At 39.5% G+C, this 15,911-nt stretch overlaps 1 protein-coding gene across 10 annotated transcripts in view; it reads right to left on the reverse strand.

Moving 5' to 3' along the window:
• Window positions 1–2,066: 2,066 nt before the first annotated feature.
• Window positions 2,067–15,911, reverse strand: part of gphnb (gephyrin b) — a 110,374-nt gene continuing 96,529 nt past the window's right edge. For 8 of the 10 annotated variants that reach the window (XM_086264566.1, XM_086264564.1, XM_086264563.1 and 5 more), the window contains 12 exons: window positions 13,155–13,247; window positions 10,231–10,286; window positions 9,575–9,694; window positions 8,090–8,148; window positions 7,620–7,773; window positions 5,918–6,039; window positions 5,653–5,740; window positions 5,384–5,457; window positions 5,182–5,249; window positions 4,943–5,046; window positions 3,452–3,548; window positions 2,067–2,955 (listed from right to left, as the gene is read on the reverse strand). In XM_086264566.1, coding sequence (XP_086120692.1) covers window positions 2,822–2,955; window positions 3,452–3,548; window positions 4,943–5,046; window positions 5,182–5,249; window positions 5,384–5,457; window positions 5,653–5,740; window positions 5,918–6,039; window positions 7,620–7,773; window positions 8,090–8,148; window positions 9,575–9,694; window positions 10,231–10,286; window positions 13,155–13,247 — 1,169 coding nt within the window. In that variant the 3' untranslated portion in view covers window positions 2,067–2,821. The remainder of the gene's footprint in view (window positions 2,956–3,451; window positions 3,549–4,942; window positions 5,047–5,181; window positions 5,250–5,383; window positions 5,458–5,652; window positions 5,741–5,917; window positions 6,040–7,619; window positions 7,774–8,089; window positions 8,149–9,574; window positions 9,695–10,230; window positions 10,287–13,154; window positions 13,248–15,911) is intronic. The other 2 variants (XM_086264567.1, XM_086264559.1) reach the window with 1 other exon arrangement.

Here is a 15,911-nt window from a genome sequence, read left to right on the forward strand (position 1 = left end):
ACTATTATTCATTGCAAGCTAATTGGATCTACTGTCATTTTACCTTGCTGAGAAGAAGAGAAACTGTCTAATCTCAAGCTGCCTAAGAAATATCTCCACTGAAGCCAGGAGCTGCCTTTTCTAGCCGTACTTTCTATTTGGTTAATCCTTTCTGACACTTTTGTGCTTAACCTCTTTTCCTTGTTAGGCTCCCTTCTGCCAGTTCCCAATTCTTAAATACTTAGCTTCCCTAGAAAGATAGACAGTTAAAACCTCCTAGGCTCTTCCAATGCAACTGATTTTTTCATGTTTATCTAAGGAGCAGTGAGTAAAAGAAGTACTAAAAAAGTAACCGCAAAAATAAATAAAAAAAAATTAACAGTGTAAAAACCGTTAAACTGTGAAAAAATCTCAAGCCATCTCTATTTTTTTCTATATATGCTAAGAAAATGGGAAACAGATGCAGTGATTTATTGAAACATGCGCAAACATACATGGAAATGCATTGAGGCAAAACCAAGTTGGTATAATTCTAATGAGCTTGAAAGTCAATATTTGGTATGATCACTTTTATTTCTCACCACAGCCTCTCTTAAGCCTGTTTTCCATTAGTATCCACTCAGATCAGCAAACTCTCTTATAATTTCTTTAAGTAGTCTTCAGGAATAGCTTTTCGGGCTTCTTGAAGGACATTCAAACCTCTCTTTTGGAATTTCGGTGCCTTTTATTCTTTTCTCTGTTGAGATGATCCCACACTGCTTCAATAATTTTGAGGTCTGGGCTTTGGGTAAACCAAGCCATGACTGACTATCCAGTTATGCATCAAACAAGACCTCAAGACAAGATGGATAGTGAACTGCAGATGGATACACTGAAGGTCTACATGCTTCTCTTAGGTTGTGTTAGATTTTTTCCCTCTTCTTTATGTCATTTTTTTGTAGATTCAAGTAAAGAAATGGAAATAAATAAATCTTTTCTTGTGACAGGCTGCTAGTAACGACGTGCCTAAAGATACAATTTAAAATTGGTTCCTTGATAAGTTTTCTGATATGTGTAGCCACAACACTGGTTCATCTCTCGAGTTAGGTGTGATATTGTTGAATGATTTACAGGTCAGAGTTAAGTAGCTTAAAGAAGGAAAAATCAGCCAGTGTCCGAAGAAAGACTTTGAAAGCCCCTCAGAAAGCCTGAAGAACTATTGCTCAAGACCACTACAAGAAGTCTGGCTCCTTGGAAGTAAAATCTTAAGAAATGAGCAATGACTCAAAACTTTTGCACAGCAATGTCCATTCACAGTCATATAAATGAAACCACATTAGTTCAGTATTAAAAAACAGACCCTAGTTTTAACAACTTTACATGCTACTCCTAAGGAGGATGAGAAAAATAAAGGGATAGAAAAACTGTAAAATAGTGGAAAGCTGAAATTCTTTGGACCCTTTAAGTTAAAAGTCACAAACCAAAAAAATAAACAGAAATTGTGATTTTTCTTGAACATTTAGTCAAATCCATATTTAATAACTGTATTCACTGAGTCCCTCTTGTTATGATCAGTGATTGTTAAGGCTGGTAAACTCTTGATTCATTCATACACTCCTCTAACCTTCACGCTACTTTTAGCCCCAATGAAGAAATTCACTGCTTTTTCATTAGATATATTTTATTTAAAAAAAAAAGGAAACCCAACAAGAACTTGTTTTTTTTACATAATGATCAAGGATTTTATTTTCGTAGTCTCTTTCATCAGTTTCATTTCATTACAGAAAATGTTATAGTACAGCGTTGTTCAATGTCTCCTCATTGCTTAATAATTTCCTTAGGAGTGCTGGTCACATATATCTGTACAATATGATTCTTATTTTTTTCTGTACATTTTTTGTGAAGTTGGTTAAAAAGGCTGTCAGCACTTAAAGAAGCTGTTTCTTTTCTTTCATTTTTTTTTTCTTAAATAGTTGATCAAATAAAAGATTATTTTTCCCAGGTTCAGCTCGCTCGTGGTGGGGTTTGGGACGGAGTTTACACCCGGTCACCATGAATATAAGGAAGCTTTAGGGTCCTGGGCCGACTGGGGTGTGCCCCCCCCCCCTCCCCACCCTCCCCGACACCGCCTCTTCCTTGCCCAGGCATTTGGCACTGCGCACATAAACAAGACTCACAAGATAAACAACAAGCAAAGCTCTTTGTGAAGCCATTATGATGCATACTAATGAGAGAAAAACAGAAGTGTCACCTTGATGGGCACTCCAAAGAGGAAGTGGCCTTTATGTGCCCCCCCTCTTCCTCTTAGCTGAGCACCGTGGGGAATCTGGAGCCTTCCTCTGTGTTTTCTTTATTTTCATAAAACAGAGTATTTTTTTTTCCCACTAAAGATGAGAAAATAATAATTTTCTTTTTTTTTCTTTTTTTTGTCCTGGCAGGCACCTACAGCTGTCTATTAAAATGCTACTGCTATAGATAAGGTCTAGCATTGAACACACAAAGCAATTGCAATGAAAGGAACAAAGTTGCCTTAATATAATAATGATAATAATAAGAATAATGATAATAATAATAAGAATAATCATAATAATATATTACAGAATAAATCTCTTTTTATAATTAGATTTTTTTCATTAAAAGTTATATTTTCTTTGTTTGAAATACTATAATCTTTTTAAATTAGTTTTTTCATATGTATCTAGGTTGTGATCAAGATGTTGACTATACCTCAACGTTATCCAAATCAATAAAAACTAGCTGTGCCGTTGCATATTACAGAATAGTCAATGATATGTGGACATGCACCGTGAACCACCCATTCCCTCGCTATGTGACGCCGTTTCTCCGTCCCTCCGTTATGACATCATAGCCGGCCGATGACCATGACGTCGACCACCTCGCCCTTGTGCAGCTCCACGTATTGCTCTGTTTTCGGAGGTAGCATCAGGAGCCCGTTAGCACTGCGCATGCTCATCAGTCTGCTGTTCACCTGGTTCCCTGCATCAGAAAAGATGATGAGGGGAAACAATAATTGCTGTTAAAAAGAGCAGTTTTTATTTTTTCCACTGCCAAACTGGCTAGTATTCAAAAACTACAGAAACCATGTATTTGAAGTAGTTTCACCTGCAGTAAATCAAAGAAACCCCGAGGCGAGCCTAGTATGGAATCATGTCTACTTCTGCTCCGTGTTCCATATAGAGATTGTGAACACTGGTAAGTCTCTTTATTATTTCCACTCTGACGAATACTAAACGGCCAAAATGATCACACGTTTACATGACTGGGAATCGAAATGCTGATCTTCAAACTCGTCTAAGAAACTGCTGCCAGTCTTGTCAGTCCTGATAATTTAAGGTGTTCTTAAATGATTGCACTTATGTTTAAAAAAACAACACAATTTTTGTAAATCACTATAAAACTAACCACACCTATGAGTGTTATTTTATCATTGTGCTCAAATGTTATTTTCCCCCCACAGATGCTGGTTTTATACCTGTGCTCTGTGCCCACGGCAGAGGCTCCTGGTGATGCCATGTCAAAATGCAGCGGTGGTATTCAGGGCGAGGGTCCAGCTTCACATCACAAGACAACTAGAGCGAAGAAACACACAACATAAATTCTAATGCTGCATCACCCTTTTTTAATCACCACTGTGCTTGAAGTATGAAATTGAAGAGGATACACCCAATGTAGTGGAGAAAAAAATGCAAAATTTGCTTTCAGACAATTTCTTGGAATCCATCTGGCTCTCATGTTACTGTTACCTGGAACCACAAAGACAAAAGTCACAACAGGAGTCTTGCTTGAGTTCAGATGTTCACGTACACTGATTACAAAATGCTAAAGATGCTGGTGAAAGCCACAATCTAAAACATGCATGACTTTCTTTCCGACTTTCCTGTGCACTCTGGTCTGGACAAGCTTTTGGACTCAGTCACACTTCATGTTTATTTAGCATGTCTTTTAATTTTCAACCAAGTCCCAGAAGTTGAATAATAAACAACCTTCCTCGGTCTTGAATGCCACACAATAGATGGCATATCTATACCAAGTGAATTCCAACAGAGCTATAATTTAAAGCCTAGCAGAAGTGAAAAAACCAGGCTCGTCCAAATATGGCCTCTTCTAAAAAAAACAGAGTGCAGTAATCTTCAGAGCCACAGCCATCTTTTATATACAGTCTATAGGCTAAACACACATGTACACACACAAATCTTCTAATGGCAAAAATCCAGATCTGAACTGTCACAAAATGTAAGCAAGTTGGGTAAAATTCTGCCAAACACATTTAAAACAGGGCAAATACATTAGTTCAAAGATTATCTAAGTTTGCTGGCAAAAGGAAAGGTTTTCTCAGAGTATTATCTGACCTGTGTCTGATGCCATCTGCTTTGGGAAATTGTCTGGCTACATCTGGCGAAGGCCATCATTTGCACCCCTAAGTGGCAGTAATGTGTTCAAGTTGATTTCTAACTGCTTTATAACAGCAAATGATGTAACACTGCACCCTGAATAGCACCCATAATGGCAGGGGACCAGATTGCTCACTCCATGATGTTAGTTGGGGACATAGGCTGTGTGTGCTCACTGTGTATTATCGTGATATGATTTTCTCACTCTACAGTTATGAATATTCATGACCGGGGAGCAGGCCTTTGGGTCAGTGTGGGCCGTGATTGGTTCCTCTGTCAAATCAGAGCAAAACACTGTGGTCATAAATATGTATCAAGCAGATGATGAAAATTATATCAAATCATGGCTGCAACGGGCTGCAATAATACACCCTGTTTTTTTACGTATAAACATAACTGTAAATGTCCCCATATATTATATATTCTCTCTGTTGCAGCTGATTGCATCGACACTCTTAAAGCCTATTTGTTACAACAGCGACTTTGAATCATCCCTCACAGGAGCAAAGGACACTTTTTGCACTTGGGAACGCGATGAAGTCAGGATGTCCCAGTTGCCCTGTGTGTCCTACCCTCGCTTTGATGATGGTGGGCCTGGGGTCCAAAATACCCTGCATCTTTCTCAAGGCAGGGATGACAAAAAGATTACAGGTGACAACAGCAGACACGGGATTTCCTAGGACAGACGGGGGGACAGAGAGAAGAGGGCGAGGAGAGAAAGCAAGGGGGGGGGGGGGGGGGGGGGAAATATGTGAGTAACATCTCTGCGCAAACAGCGGAGTGAATCACTCTTTCTCTCAACTTCACACACTACCTGGGAGGGCAAAGATTAGTTTGCGAGCACCGTCTATGTCCAACGTGGCAAAAGTTGTTGGGAGACTGGAAAAAAAGACAAAAACAAACATAATTTCTAAATTCTCCACCGGCTGTCATTTTACACCACATGACTCCTTCTGCATGTCATTTGTATGTATTGTTTGTGAAGCACTTTTGAAGCGGATTCTTTTTCTTACCCTGGTTTCATGAACACACGACCAAAATGGATCTGAGCATGAAGATCGATATCCAGCACCTGCTTAAGGTAGTCCTAAAAATGATGTTAGAAAGAAAGAAAATTAAAATCCTTAAGAATACTCAACAGACATGAAGAACAAGTACTCCAAAAAATGTGTTTCATAAAATAATGAACTCAAACGAACTGTGAAGCTCAGCTGTCTGGCTATCAGCTACCACATGGTGTCAGTACAACACAACTCTACCACTGGACTTTCTGCCACTGTACCTTCTCTCCCATAGACACTCCTCCTGAGGTGATGATGACATCAGCACGGCTGATGCCTTCATTCAGAGCGTTGAGAAGGTCATCGGGGCTGCAGGGCACAGACAAACATATACATACAAATGTCAAGCCCCCCGCGACACCCAGGACAGAGAAATCACAGAAAATGAGAAAACTGGCCTATCTTTGGATAAGTACACAGGGCTTATTAAAAGGACAAAAGCATAGCTAAAGGGAACTGTGGCAGAGGCAAGATCTGACGGCATACTTGTCTCCCACGATGCCCAGATTGATAGTGGGGTAGCCATGTTCCTGAATTGTGGCCAACAGGGTGGAGCGATTGCTGTCCCTGATCTTTCCAGGATGGAGGTCATCTTCTGGGTTCAGAAGCTATCGCCCAAACAAATCACATGTTAGAAACTCCTATTTGATGGCAATCTTTTATTATTAGTTGTGAAAATCATTAAATAAATCTTTTTGATTTGCGATGAGGTCTGGTAAGTAAAAAAATAATTATTCTGCTGGAAGATGAGACAATATTATAATCCTTATGCAAACTTTTTCATTTTTGTACCCAGTCATGTAGTTACTATATTTAACATGCTCTCTGTACTGAATAAATCTGCTTTGGTTCTATTACCCTTGAGTTAAAAATGCTGCATAAAATAATACTTTAAAACTGAGAAAAAAACACTTTCTGAAGTTTCAAATTAGCAACACCCATCTGTTGTTCGTGCTAAAGTTAGTGTCATCTAAACCAATGCACTTTAAAGATGTCAGCTTGGCCTCTGGGAACTTGTGAGGTGCTCTTGTCACCATTTTGTCACATTTTAAGACTAAACAGTAGAACATGACTGACACATTTAAAAGTCTGAAATACACAATGTTGCAACAGACAGATTTCCTTAACATTTACTGCGTGTAATTATGTAAGAGTCTTTACAAAAATAATATGAAAATGCTTTTTAAAAATAAACATTTTAATTGCACGATTATTTTTACGATCCACCTGACTCTTCTTCTTGTATTACAAACCCACCTGTCACCATGTTGTCAACCTGGTCTTTCATCATATTCATTACTTTTTAAATGCTCATTTATTGGCTGTTATCAATGCAGACACTGATATATCAGAAAAAGCTAATATCAGCCAATATCTTAGAGTCACTGCTTTTCCATTGCCCCTCTCCTTTTCTTAGTCCTTCCATGAGATGAACACGGGCATACGCATGTGGTTCATGCAGTCTTTCAGCTTCATGTTCTAAAAGCGCTACGCTTAACTGACGGTGCCACCACATCTTACTTCCATGTGGCACCATGACACTCTTTATAGCACATCACCTGATCAGGTTGGAAAAGAGCTTCAATTAGCCAAAGTCTGCCGTCATGGATTAGGTTTTGTAATATCTGAAACTGGAACACTGAAGAGGTACAGAAGTCTAGTTGTATCTTAAAATCTTTGAATCACAACATGTTAAAAGGATATCATGGATTTTTTTTGTCCACTGCCACCAAAATAAGTGCTCATGAATAAAATGTAGCTGCATCTAATCCTCTACTTCATAAGACGGCAGATGAGTGAAATATGCTAACAAACAGGTGATAAAGTTTAAATATGGGTCTGCACGGCCCTGAAAATGGAGAGCTATGCATATTCATGCACCCCATGAAATTTAAACTGCGCATTAGTCACACAGAAAATGCACAAATCTGACTCTACTGTTTAAACGAAACCACCTGGTCACAGATAAACACGTTCTTCACAACTGAAAGCACATGTGAAACAGCTGACTGCACATTCACTTCTAAATGATGTTCTGTTGTCGCCAGCCAAAGCAAACAATGGTGATTGTGCATAAATATGAACGTGGTGTGTTGTTAGGAAAAAAAGGCATACTGTTGTACCTTTCGCAGCCAAGTCGAGAGGCATAATTCACCACAACAAAAACTAAGATTTTCTTAACCTTTACCTCATTTCCTGTGGACATGACGGCCACCACAGGGAATTTTTGGACCTCCACCTCTGTAACTCCAACAGTGGCCAGGAGGCCAATTTCAGATGGGCCCATATGGGTGCCCTTGGCCAGCACGCACTCGCCACGCTTGATGTCGTGACCGATAGGCCTATGAAGAGATGGGCACTAAACATTTAAAGCCTGCAAGAACAAGGGTACTGCTACATTCACCATAGATGTTCTGGTAAAGACATGAAATGTGTTCTAAGCATCTGTTTTCCTTCAGTCTTCATCATTATTATAATGTTAAATAAAGAACAATAATAATCAAAAACATGCAGACAGACAGAATTATAATAACGGCAGTAGTAGTGGTGCACTATACCTTGCATTAATCTTTTTCAAGTTAACTCCCAACAGTGTCTTCCAGCCTTACAGTATTTAATAAGTATAATACATAGCAAACATCTCAGTCACGGACTAACCTGATGTCCTGCCCTGGGCGAGCTTGTACTAGGATTCGTACCTCCAGCTCCTCCGTCCCCTACCGGAAAAACATTTATCACATTGAACAGGCTGGGTCAGTGCCAGATAAGAAAATGATGCTTTCAGTATTCTGTCCATTTCTAGGATAAAAGACACTATATTGCCAAAAGTAGTCACTTGTTTCCCTTCACACATATATGAACTTGAGTGGCATCCCATTCCTAATCCATAAGGTTTAACATTATGCTGATCTGCTGTTTGCAGCTATGAGAAGTTTGAATTCTTCTGGGAGGGCTTTTCATAGGTTTGTTTATGGGAATTTTTGACCATTCCTCCTAGATGCACATTTGTGAGGTCAGACAGTGTTAGATGAGAAGGCCTGGCTCACAGTCTCCGCTCTAATTGATCCCAAAGGTGGTCTGTCGGGTTGAGGTCATGACTCTGTGCTGGCCAGTAAAGTTCTTCCACACCAAATTTGTTTACTGTCTTTATGAACTGCTTTGGTCTGCAGTCATGTTGAAACAGGAAGAGGCTTTCCCCAAACTGCTATCCCACAAATTTAAGAGCTTGAAATTGTCCATGACTGGAGCCCATCCCAGATGTCACAGGGTGACGGGCACATAGTGGACATGTCACCAGTCTCTTGCAGCTCCAACACATAGACAGTTAACCTAGCATTCATGTATTTGGAATTTGGGAAGCAGTTGCAGTACACAGAGAGAATCCCAACCGATCACTGCCTGAACCAGACTGCCTGAGCATGGTTCTCCTGGAGCTTTCTTCCTGTTAAAATTGAGTTTTTCCTTCCGACTGTCGCCAAGTGCTAGGTCATGGGGGTCAGCTGATCGTTAGGGTTTTCTTGTCTTTACCTTACAACATAAAGTGATTTGAGTTTACTGCTGTTGTAATTTGGCACTATATGAATAAAACTGAACTGAATTAAATGAAACCTTTCACAGGTTTGGGTTAAAGACAACCTTATAGGATGGTTATAATAAACATAGCTGAAGTTTTTAATAAAGATACTGGCATGTTAAAAAGGAAGTGAGACAAAAGCTTGGGCTTGAGGGCGCCATGGATGTTTGGCTTCTAATGTTTTTCTTCTCTTGACCAAGCTAACATCAGCTTGGGATGGATTTCCTTTTATGGCCAGGTGTGCCCTTAGCTGTGTCTGTGGTGTGGAATTGGTGCTTACATGTAGTGGGCATTGCTTGCAATAGCCAGGTGAGGGGCAACCAATTAAAAGAAAGCAGGCCTCGGGCCTTAAAGAGACATGCGCTTAACAATCTTGTTCAGACAGTAGATGAACCCAGACACTGCATCAAAGGCCAGTATATAATAATAATTATTACTTTTTAAAACTATGAATCATGGAAAACTGAGTAGTTTTAGATTCAAAATATGAAGCTGGAAATGAGCATACTAAGGCCTTTTAGCGTTCTGATTCTGACTGTCCTTCATTTAGCATGAAACTTCACGCTCACGTCTTCTGATTCGCGGAGGAGCTCGGTATCTTCCACCTGGACTACAGCATCTGCCCCACAGGGTATAGGGGCACCCGTCGTCACCCTCATCACTTGGCCAGGCATCACTGTCTGGGTGGGCTGTGCAAACACAGAAAGGTAAACATAAGTCAAAGATACAGGAAAGGACAAACAATATCATGTCAAATTTCAAACACTGGGTTAACATTTAACCCATAGGTGTTATGGAATAAATGACGGACTGTTTGTGACTGAAGTAATCTATACAATAAAACAGAAAACTGACTTTATGTACATCATAATTGCAATTTTAAGAGCTTATAAAGGCAAACAGGAAACAGATGCTTGAATGTGTGGTGATGCTGTTTGAGAGGAGATGTGAGGGGTTGTCGAAAATATGTCAGGCTTACTTTTGTCTCAGTGATCTCATGTGTTTACACTTTGACTTTCTGGCCATGCTTTGGTGCGAAGGGCTTTTCATCACCTGCTAAGGGAACACACTGATGTGCAATTACAGGCTGGTCAAGGCATAAGGTGAAGGGCAAAAGTGAAGTACTTTATTTTCATATCCAGCTTATGTGGGTGTTTGTGTGAGACCGACTGTGTGAGTGAGGGTGTCTTTGTGTGCTTGCAGAGGTGTCAGCGTGGACACAAACCTGCTCTCCAGCTTGGGACTCTCCAATGATGAAGCGGTCGCCTGGGCCGTCAGCCGCTAGAATAAAAGAAAGATTGAAAAGTATTACGCACGAGTGCAGGCGAAAACCTGTGGGTGTGTGGGAGTGTGTATTGAGCTGAGTCATTTATTTTGGTAAAATACAGTGGGAAATGATAAAAACAAGATCTGGGGGGAAAAGTTTATTAAACATCTCCAAAATAGACACAAACAGTACTACCAGGGCAAGCAGATTTTTACAGTTTTAATCAAAAATCAGTCTGATAGCCTTTGCACAGCCCAACCCTTATTGTTACTGCAGCCAAGTACTGTGACCGACCAGAGCAAACACAAAAATTGAGAAATCAAGAATAATTTTTAGCATCCCTCTTTATCAATTAACAAACACACAGAAAGAGGAACGAAAGTCATCACAAGATGCTCTTTGAACACGGATATACTGCATCCTTTGACATTAAAAATGTCCTTGCCGGGTGAATCTGCCATTCTCTTTAGTGCAGAAAGTTTAAAAAATCCCATTGATGACATCAAAAATCTGTTTTGACATGAAGAGGTTTTTCACATTTTTGGGAAAAACCTGAGAGCCATGATGGAAATATAAGTTTCTATGGGTTTTTATGGAGCATCTCTCCTCATCTAACTCTGCTTCATACCAATGCAGTTCTTAGTATTAACATCTACTGCATTTTTACCTGTTCACACTACACACGTAGCAGAACCCAGGACTTCCCTGATCACTTTTTGGATGTTAACCAAGGCTAATTTGTCAGCTTCTTGGTGCTTTTTATTACTTAAAGTGACAATAAAAGGCAGAAGCTACACTTTGGTAAAAGGAAAAATTCAAGCTCTAGACAACAGACTCTTTTCAGACCCATATTTTAAGCACTATAATTTCTAAAAAACACACGTATCCTTTAGCAGGCAACAGGCCCTTAGGACAGATGCAGAAAATCCTGAGAGATCTGTGGTATTCTTCTCCTCCTACTCGTTCAGTAGGAACCAACAGCAGATGTTATGTACAGGAGGTTTTGAGCTGCCTGAAGTCAGCGAGTTGTCACCCTGTTCTTCAGGTTAACAGAGCCCTCAGTGCTTTACAGGACTCCCTTCATTTAAAATACTGACAGAAAATCTCAACCAACGTCTTCTGAATCTCACCTAGAAAAACACTAGAAAGGAGTTCTAACAGCCATAAGGATGAAACTCTGAGAGTTGGATGTCTGAACAAAGGTAAATCCTCCACCATTTGAGAATTATCTCTTGCCACCTGGCAGCTGTGGAGGACAGCCTCGTTTATGTACAATAATTGAAAGGATCACCGTTCAATCACAGCGACAGAAAAAGCCTTTACATTGTCCAACAAGCAGTTTTTTCCTGCTCCGGTGTCCTGCAGTGATCTCACTGGGACAGAAACAGTTAGTCCTTCTGCAGCATCACTGCTCTGTTACACAGCAGTGACTTTACGAATAAGATGACATGACAGGCACGTACAGCTGCGTCAATGTGAGGTAGAATTCAAAAAGTAACCTTGATTAGTTTTCTTATTTCATAATTGTCTTTTCAACTGTCAGATTTCACTATTAAAGCTTTGTCTCTGTTATACCTTATAAATATGCTCGGATCAGTTGAAAAAATTCTGCAGCAGTGCCTAACGGGAATCAATCACAATCCGCCATGTGAGGAAGGACGTGTGAGTGCACAGTATTTCCTCAAAATAATGTGCAATCTATTTACACTATTTAATTGTATCAAAAGGTTGCACATCTTTTCAGGTTTGTACTTGCTTCAGTTTCAGTCCATCAACTTTTTAATAGTGCTGTCAGCGTTAATCTCGTTAAAATGACCTTTTAACGGCATAACCGCATTAATGCGGCAAATCTCCGTTAGCAAGTTAGCACGGATCACCCTGTGCGTGGGGCTGTACGGTGTCAATGCATTAGCGCGGTTAGCTTGTTAACACGTTAGCTTCAGTCTCAGTCCATCAACTTTTTAATAGTGCTGTCAACGTTAATCTCGTTAAAAGCGCGTTAACGCCATAACCACATTACGCATTAACGAGCTAACCGCGCTAATGCGTTGACGCTGTGCAGCATGGGGTGATCCGCGCTAACGGAGATTTGCCACATGCAGCAATTTTAACGAGATTAACGCTGACACCACTACTCTTAAGTATATGCACTGCTTTTGAAGTGATCCACTTCTTTATGTTACTTTTGTTTAACTAGATCGGCAAAGCATAATCAGTACAGTTTTGAATTTTTCTTTAGTTTTAATTTTTAAATGAATATTTTATTTCCATTTAGTTTCAGTTAGTCAGTAATTAGTAGTAATTTTCAATAATTTTTGATATTTGTTATATATAATAAAAATGATAATGAGGCACAAACGTGTATATAAATTTAATAATAAAAATAAAAAACTACAGACATTTCCTAAATATTTAGGATTTTCTTTTAGGTAAGGTTTGTAACAGTATTGTTTCAGTTAGTGTTTATGTTTTCTTGTGACTTTGTAAAATGTAATTTTATAAATGGTTTCCATTTAATAATTACATATAACCATGCAAAGTTTGCACTTACGAACACCTGGTTAAGCAGGCCTACTGTCTCATTGCTCTCATGGTAATAACAAGAGGTAAAAAAGGACCCGTAAACAACTAAAAATAAACATAAATGTGTTTGATTTTTAGGTAAGATGTGTCATTTGAACACAACAAGGGCTATATATCATAAATAACAGTATAATCCTTGCAACATTTACACTTATGTACATTTTTGATAAACTGAGGATAAGATCCAAAGTACTAAATACTGAAAGGATGTCAGATGGATGGGCAACAAAATGTGGCAAAGACAAGAATGAGAGGATATTATTCAATTAGCATCACCCGCCGTAATTGATGTTACCTACCTCTCACAGCATAACCGTCCTTGACAGAAGCAGGGAAGGGTGGCAGGTTGTCTTTGGCGTAAACGTCCTGAGCCAGGACTCGACCCATCCCATCTGTAGAAGAAGAGGAAAAACATGAGTGTGGAGTGGAGAGGCTGGTTGAAGATTGGTGGAAGGAGAGAGCAAAAGTTAGAGAGAGAAAGAGAGACAGAGGCATAGAGGGTGAAACAGTGCATCTGATGAAGATACAGAGAAATGTTTGAGCTGGAGGTGTGTATATGCGTGTGTGTGTGTGTGTGCATGTTTTAAAGAGAGCCATAGTGTGACACCACGCATCAGCATCTCTCTGCATGACTCACCGCCTGACCTGCACACACGGACATGTACTTGCACACTGCGCTATTTTACCTCAGTTTACCGATTTGCACACCGCAAGTGGGGGCTTGCAAATGTTCATGTGCACATTTCTTTAGCATTTCCAACAGCCAGACAACTTAAAAAATGTCAGGGAGGAAATACAGAGCCTCTTCACTGAGACAATGGCTCAGAGAAAGTAAAGGAAGGAAAGAAAGACATAGAAGTCAGAAGGGAGAGTGGGTGGAGGGAGAAAAAAAGATCCAGGCACTAAAATACCTTAAGCTGCTGTGTGCCTATATATAGCTGAGCCTTCATGCTGTGATTATGTGGGTGTTAATATGAAGATCTAAGCTTTGATATCAACGAGTTTAAGGGGAAAAAATATGCATGTGCATACAGACACCCACACACATGCAGATGACAGGAATACTGAGCTGCTGTACATAATGCATCTCCATCATGGATAAAGGCACACATGCTCGTGTCCAAATCCTCCCATCTTTTCTCTATATTAACAGTATTTAAATTGGTGTATTTTTACACACAAGCTGGAACTGAAAAGCTTGTTAAAACCATGTGCTGAAGCTGAGCTGTGACTAATAATAGAACAGAGGTGATGTCTTGTTGCAGCAGAAAAGTGCACGTTTGATAAGGTGCTTTTCAAAAAGAAGAACCTCTTTTTGTAAGATGTTCTGGACACCAGTCTAAGCCAGCAGTTCCCAGCGTTTCTGAGGCCAATAAGACTGAACCTCACACCACCTCGTCTGTTGAAGTGTATCAGTTTAAACTTATAAAAGCAGATGTGGTTAAAATAATGTCTCATTCAGTTGAAATGCAAATGTTTACGTCAGTAATTTAAAAAGTAGTGTGAGCTAATATGTATCGGAAAAATAAAGTAAAAAACACAAAAAACAAAACAGGTTTATTAAATCTTTTAATGTCTACGATTTCTGCTTAAGAAATAGCCCTATTTAAGAACAATAACACTGGTTATTATGACAGGAAAATAGGGAGGAACTAAATGAATTTTTTGTTTTGTTGTTTTGACAAATGCGCTCACTTCCTTAACTAAAACTCGATGAAATGACTCACTCTCATGCCTTTGCAGAAAAGTACATTTAAAGCCAGTGAGGTTAGCCCAGCGTTTAGCCTGAAAACAAGGGCGGACTAAACTAAAACTGCTCTGAAGTAAAAAATCTGAAGGTCTCTGTGTTTAAAACCAACCAAGTGTAACCGAGCATGTTGTTTTTCTCCCTGTTTCAATTGCTGGGCTAAGTTAACCTCCAGATAGTTAGGGCTTCATAATTCACATGCAGATAAATATTTCTGTCTAATTCCGGGCGTGAAAGAGAGTAAGCATTTCAAACTATTCCTTTAAAGTGTTTTAGACTGTTTAGCATTAAATATTAAACTGTCAAGAACTTCATATTTAAGTACTGAATCACAGCAAATGTCTCTACGATACAATAAGAAAGATAAACAGGGATCTAGTATTAATTTATACTATTCCTCCAGTAATAGCTTACGTAGAAATATGTAGTAACCAATTATAACAATAAAATCAGCGCTAGACACCTCTAATTCAATACTCACTATATGCAAAAAATGCAGAATACACATCCATTAGCAAACACACACACACTGTTCTAAATCCAGCAGGGGAGCTGCTCCAGCTGTTGACTGTCTAAATATTTCATCTCTCAAATCCCCCCATTCTCTCTTCCTTACCCAACTGTCCGCCACCCAGCTGTGCTCTTGCAAATCCTGCAATCCAGTCCCCTATTCCATAACATGAAACATCACTTTACACCCGGAAAACGAAAGCGCTCCTGCTACCATCATTGATCTAGAAGTCATGTGCGCTGCAGGCCATTATTGCCGCTAGTCTTTGCTACGGTTTCTACAGATGAATTAAAGACTGTGTTTTCCCCTCCAGCCCTCAGCTTGACTCTGTGTCATCCTCCGCTGGCACTTAAGCCACTCTGCCAGAAGGATGACAAGACCCTCAGGTGCTAAACCTACTTGTCTTGCAAGTTTGTACCTTAGAATCTGGATGTCTGTTTAGACTTGTAAGCACACAATGCAAAAATACTGCTACAGTTAACTCATACAGCGACATGAACACACAAGCAGTAATGTGTACATACAAATGTCATGACAGACACTGAGAATTATATAAACAGGAATTAGTTTTGCAACTGCATTAAAAATTGTTACTATTTTGACCACTTGGGGGCAGCGGAAATGAGCTGTAAATAATCCTGGTATACTATCAACTTTGAAAATTACTGGCTTTAGCTATTTGCTACACAAAAGTTATATATAGACCCATATACCCATGAAGCAAAAGCTAGCTTCAGCCTCAATTTGTCTCTTGATGTGTTGTGATCTCAATTTCAAATGCCTCAAGTAACAAAAACA

Source organism: Aulonocara sp. 'chitande type north' Nkhata Bay, linkage group LG15 (assembly GCF_057382095.1).
Source record: "Aulonocara sp. 'chitande type north' Nkhata Bay isolate Kocher_YH1m ecotype deep benthic linkage group LG15, A_spYH_male_GT1.1, whole genome shotgun sequence".
NCBI classification, from domain to species: domain Eukaryota; kingdom Metazoa; phylum Chordata; class Actinopteri; order Cichliformes; family Cichlidae; genus Aulonocara; species Aulonocara sp. 'chitande type north' Nkhata Bay.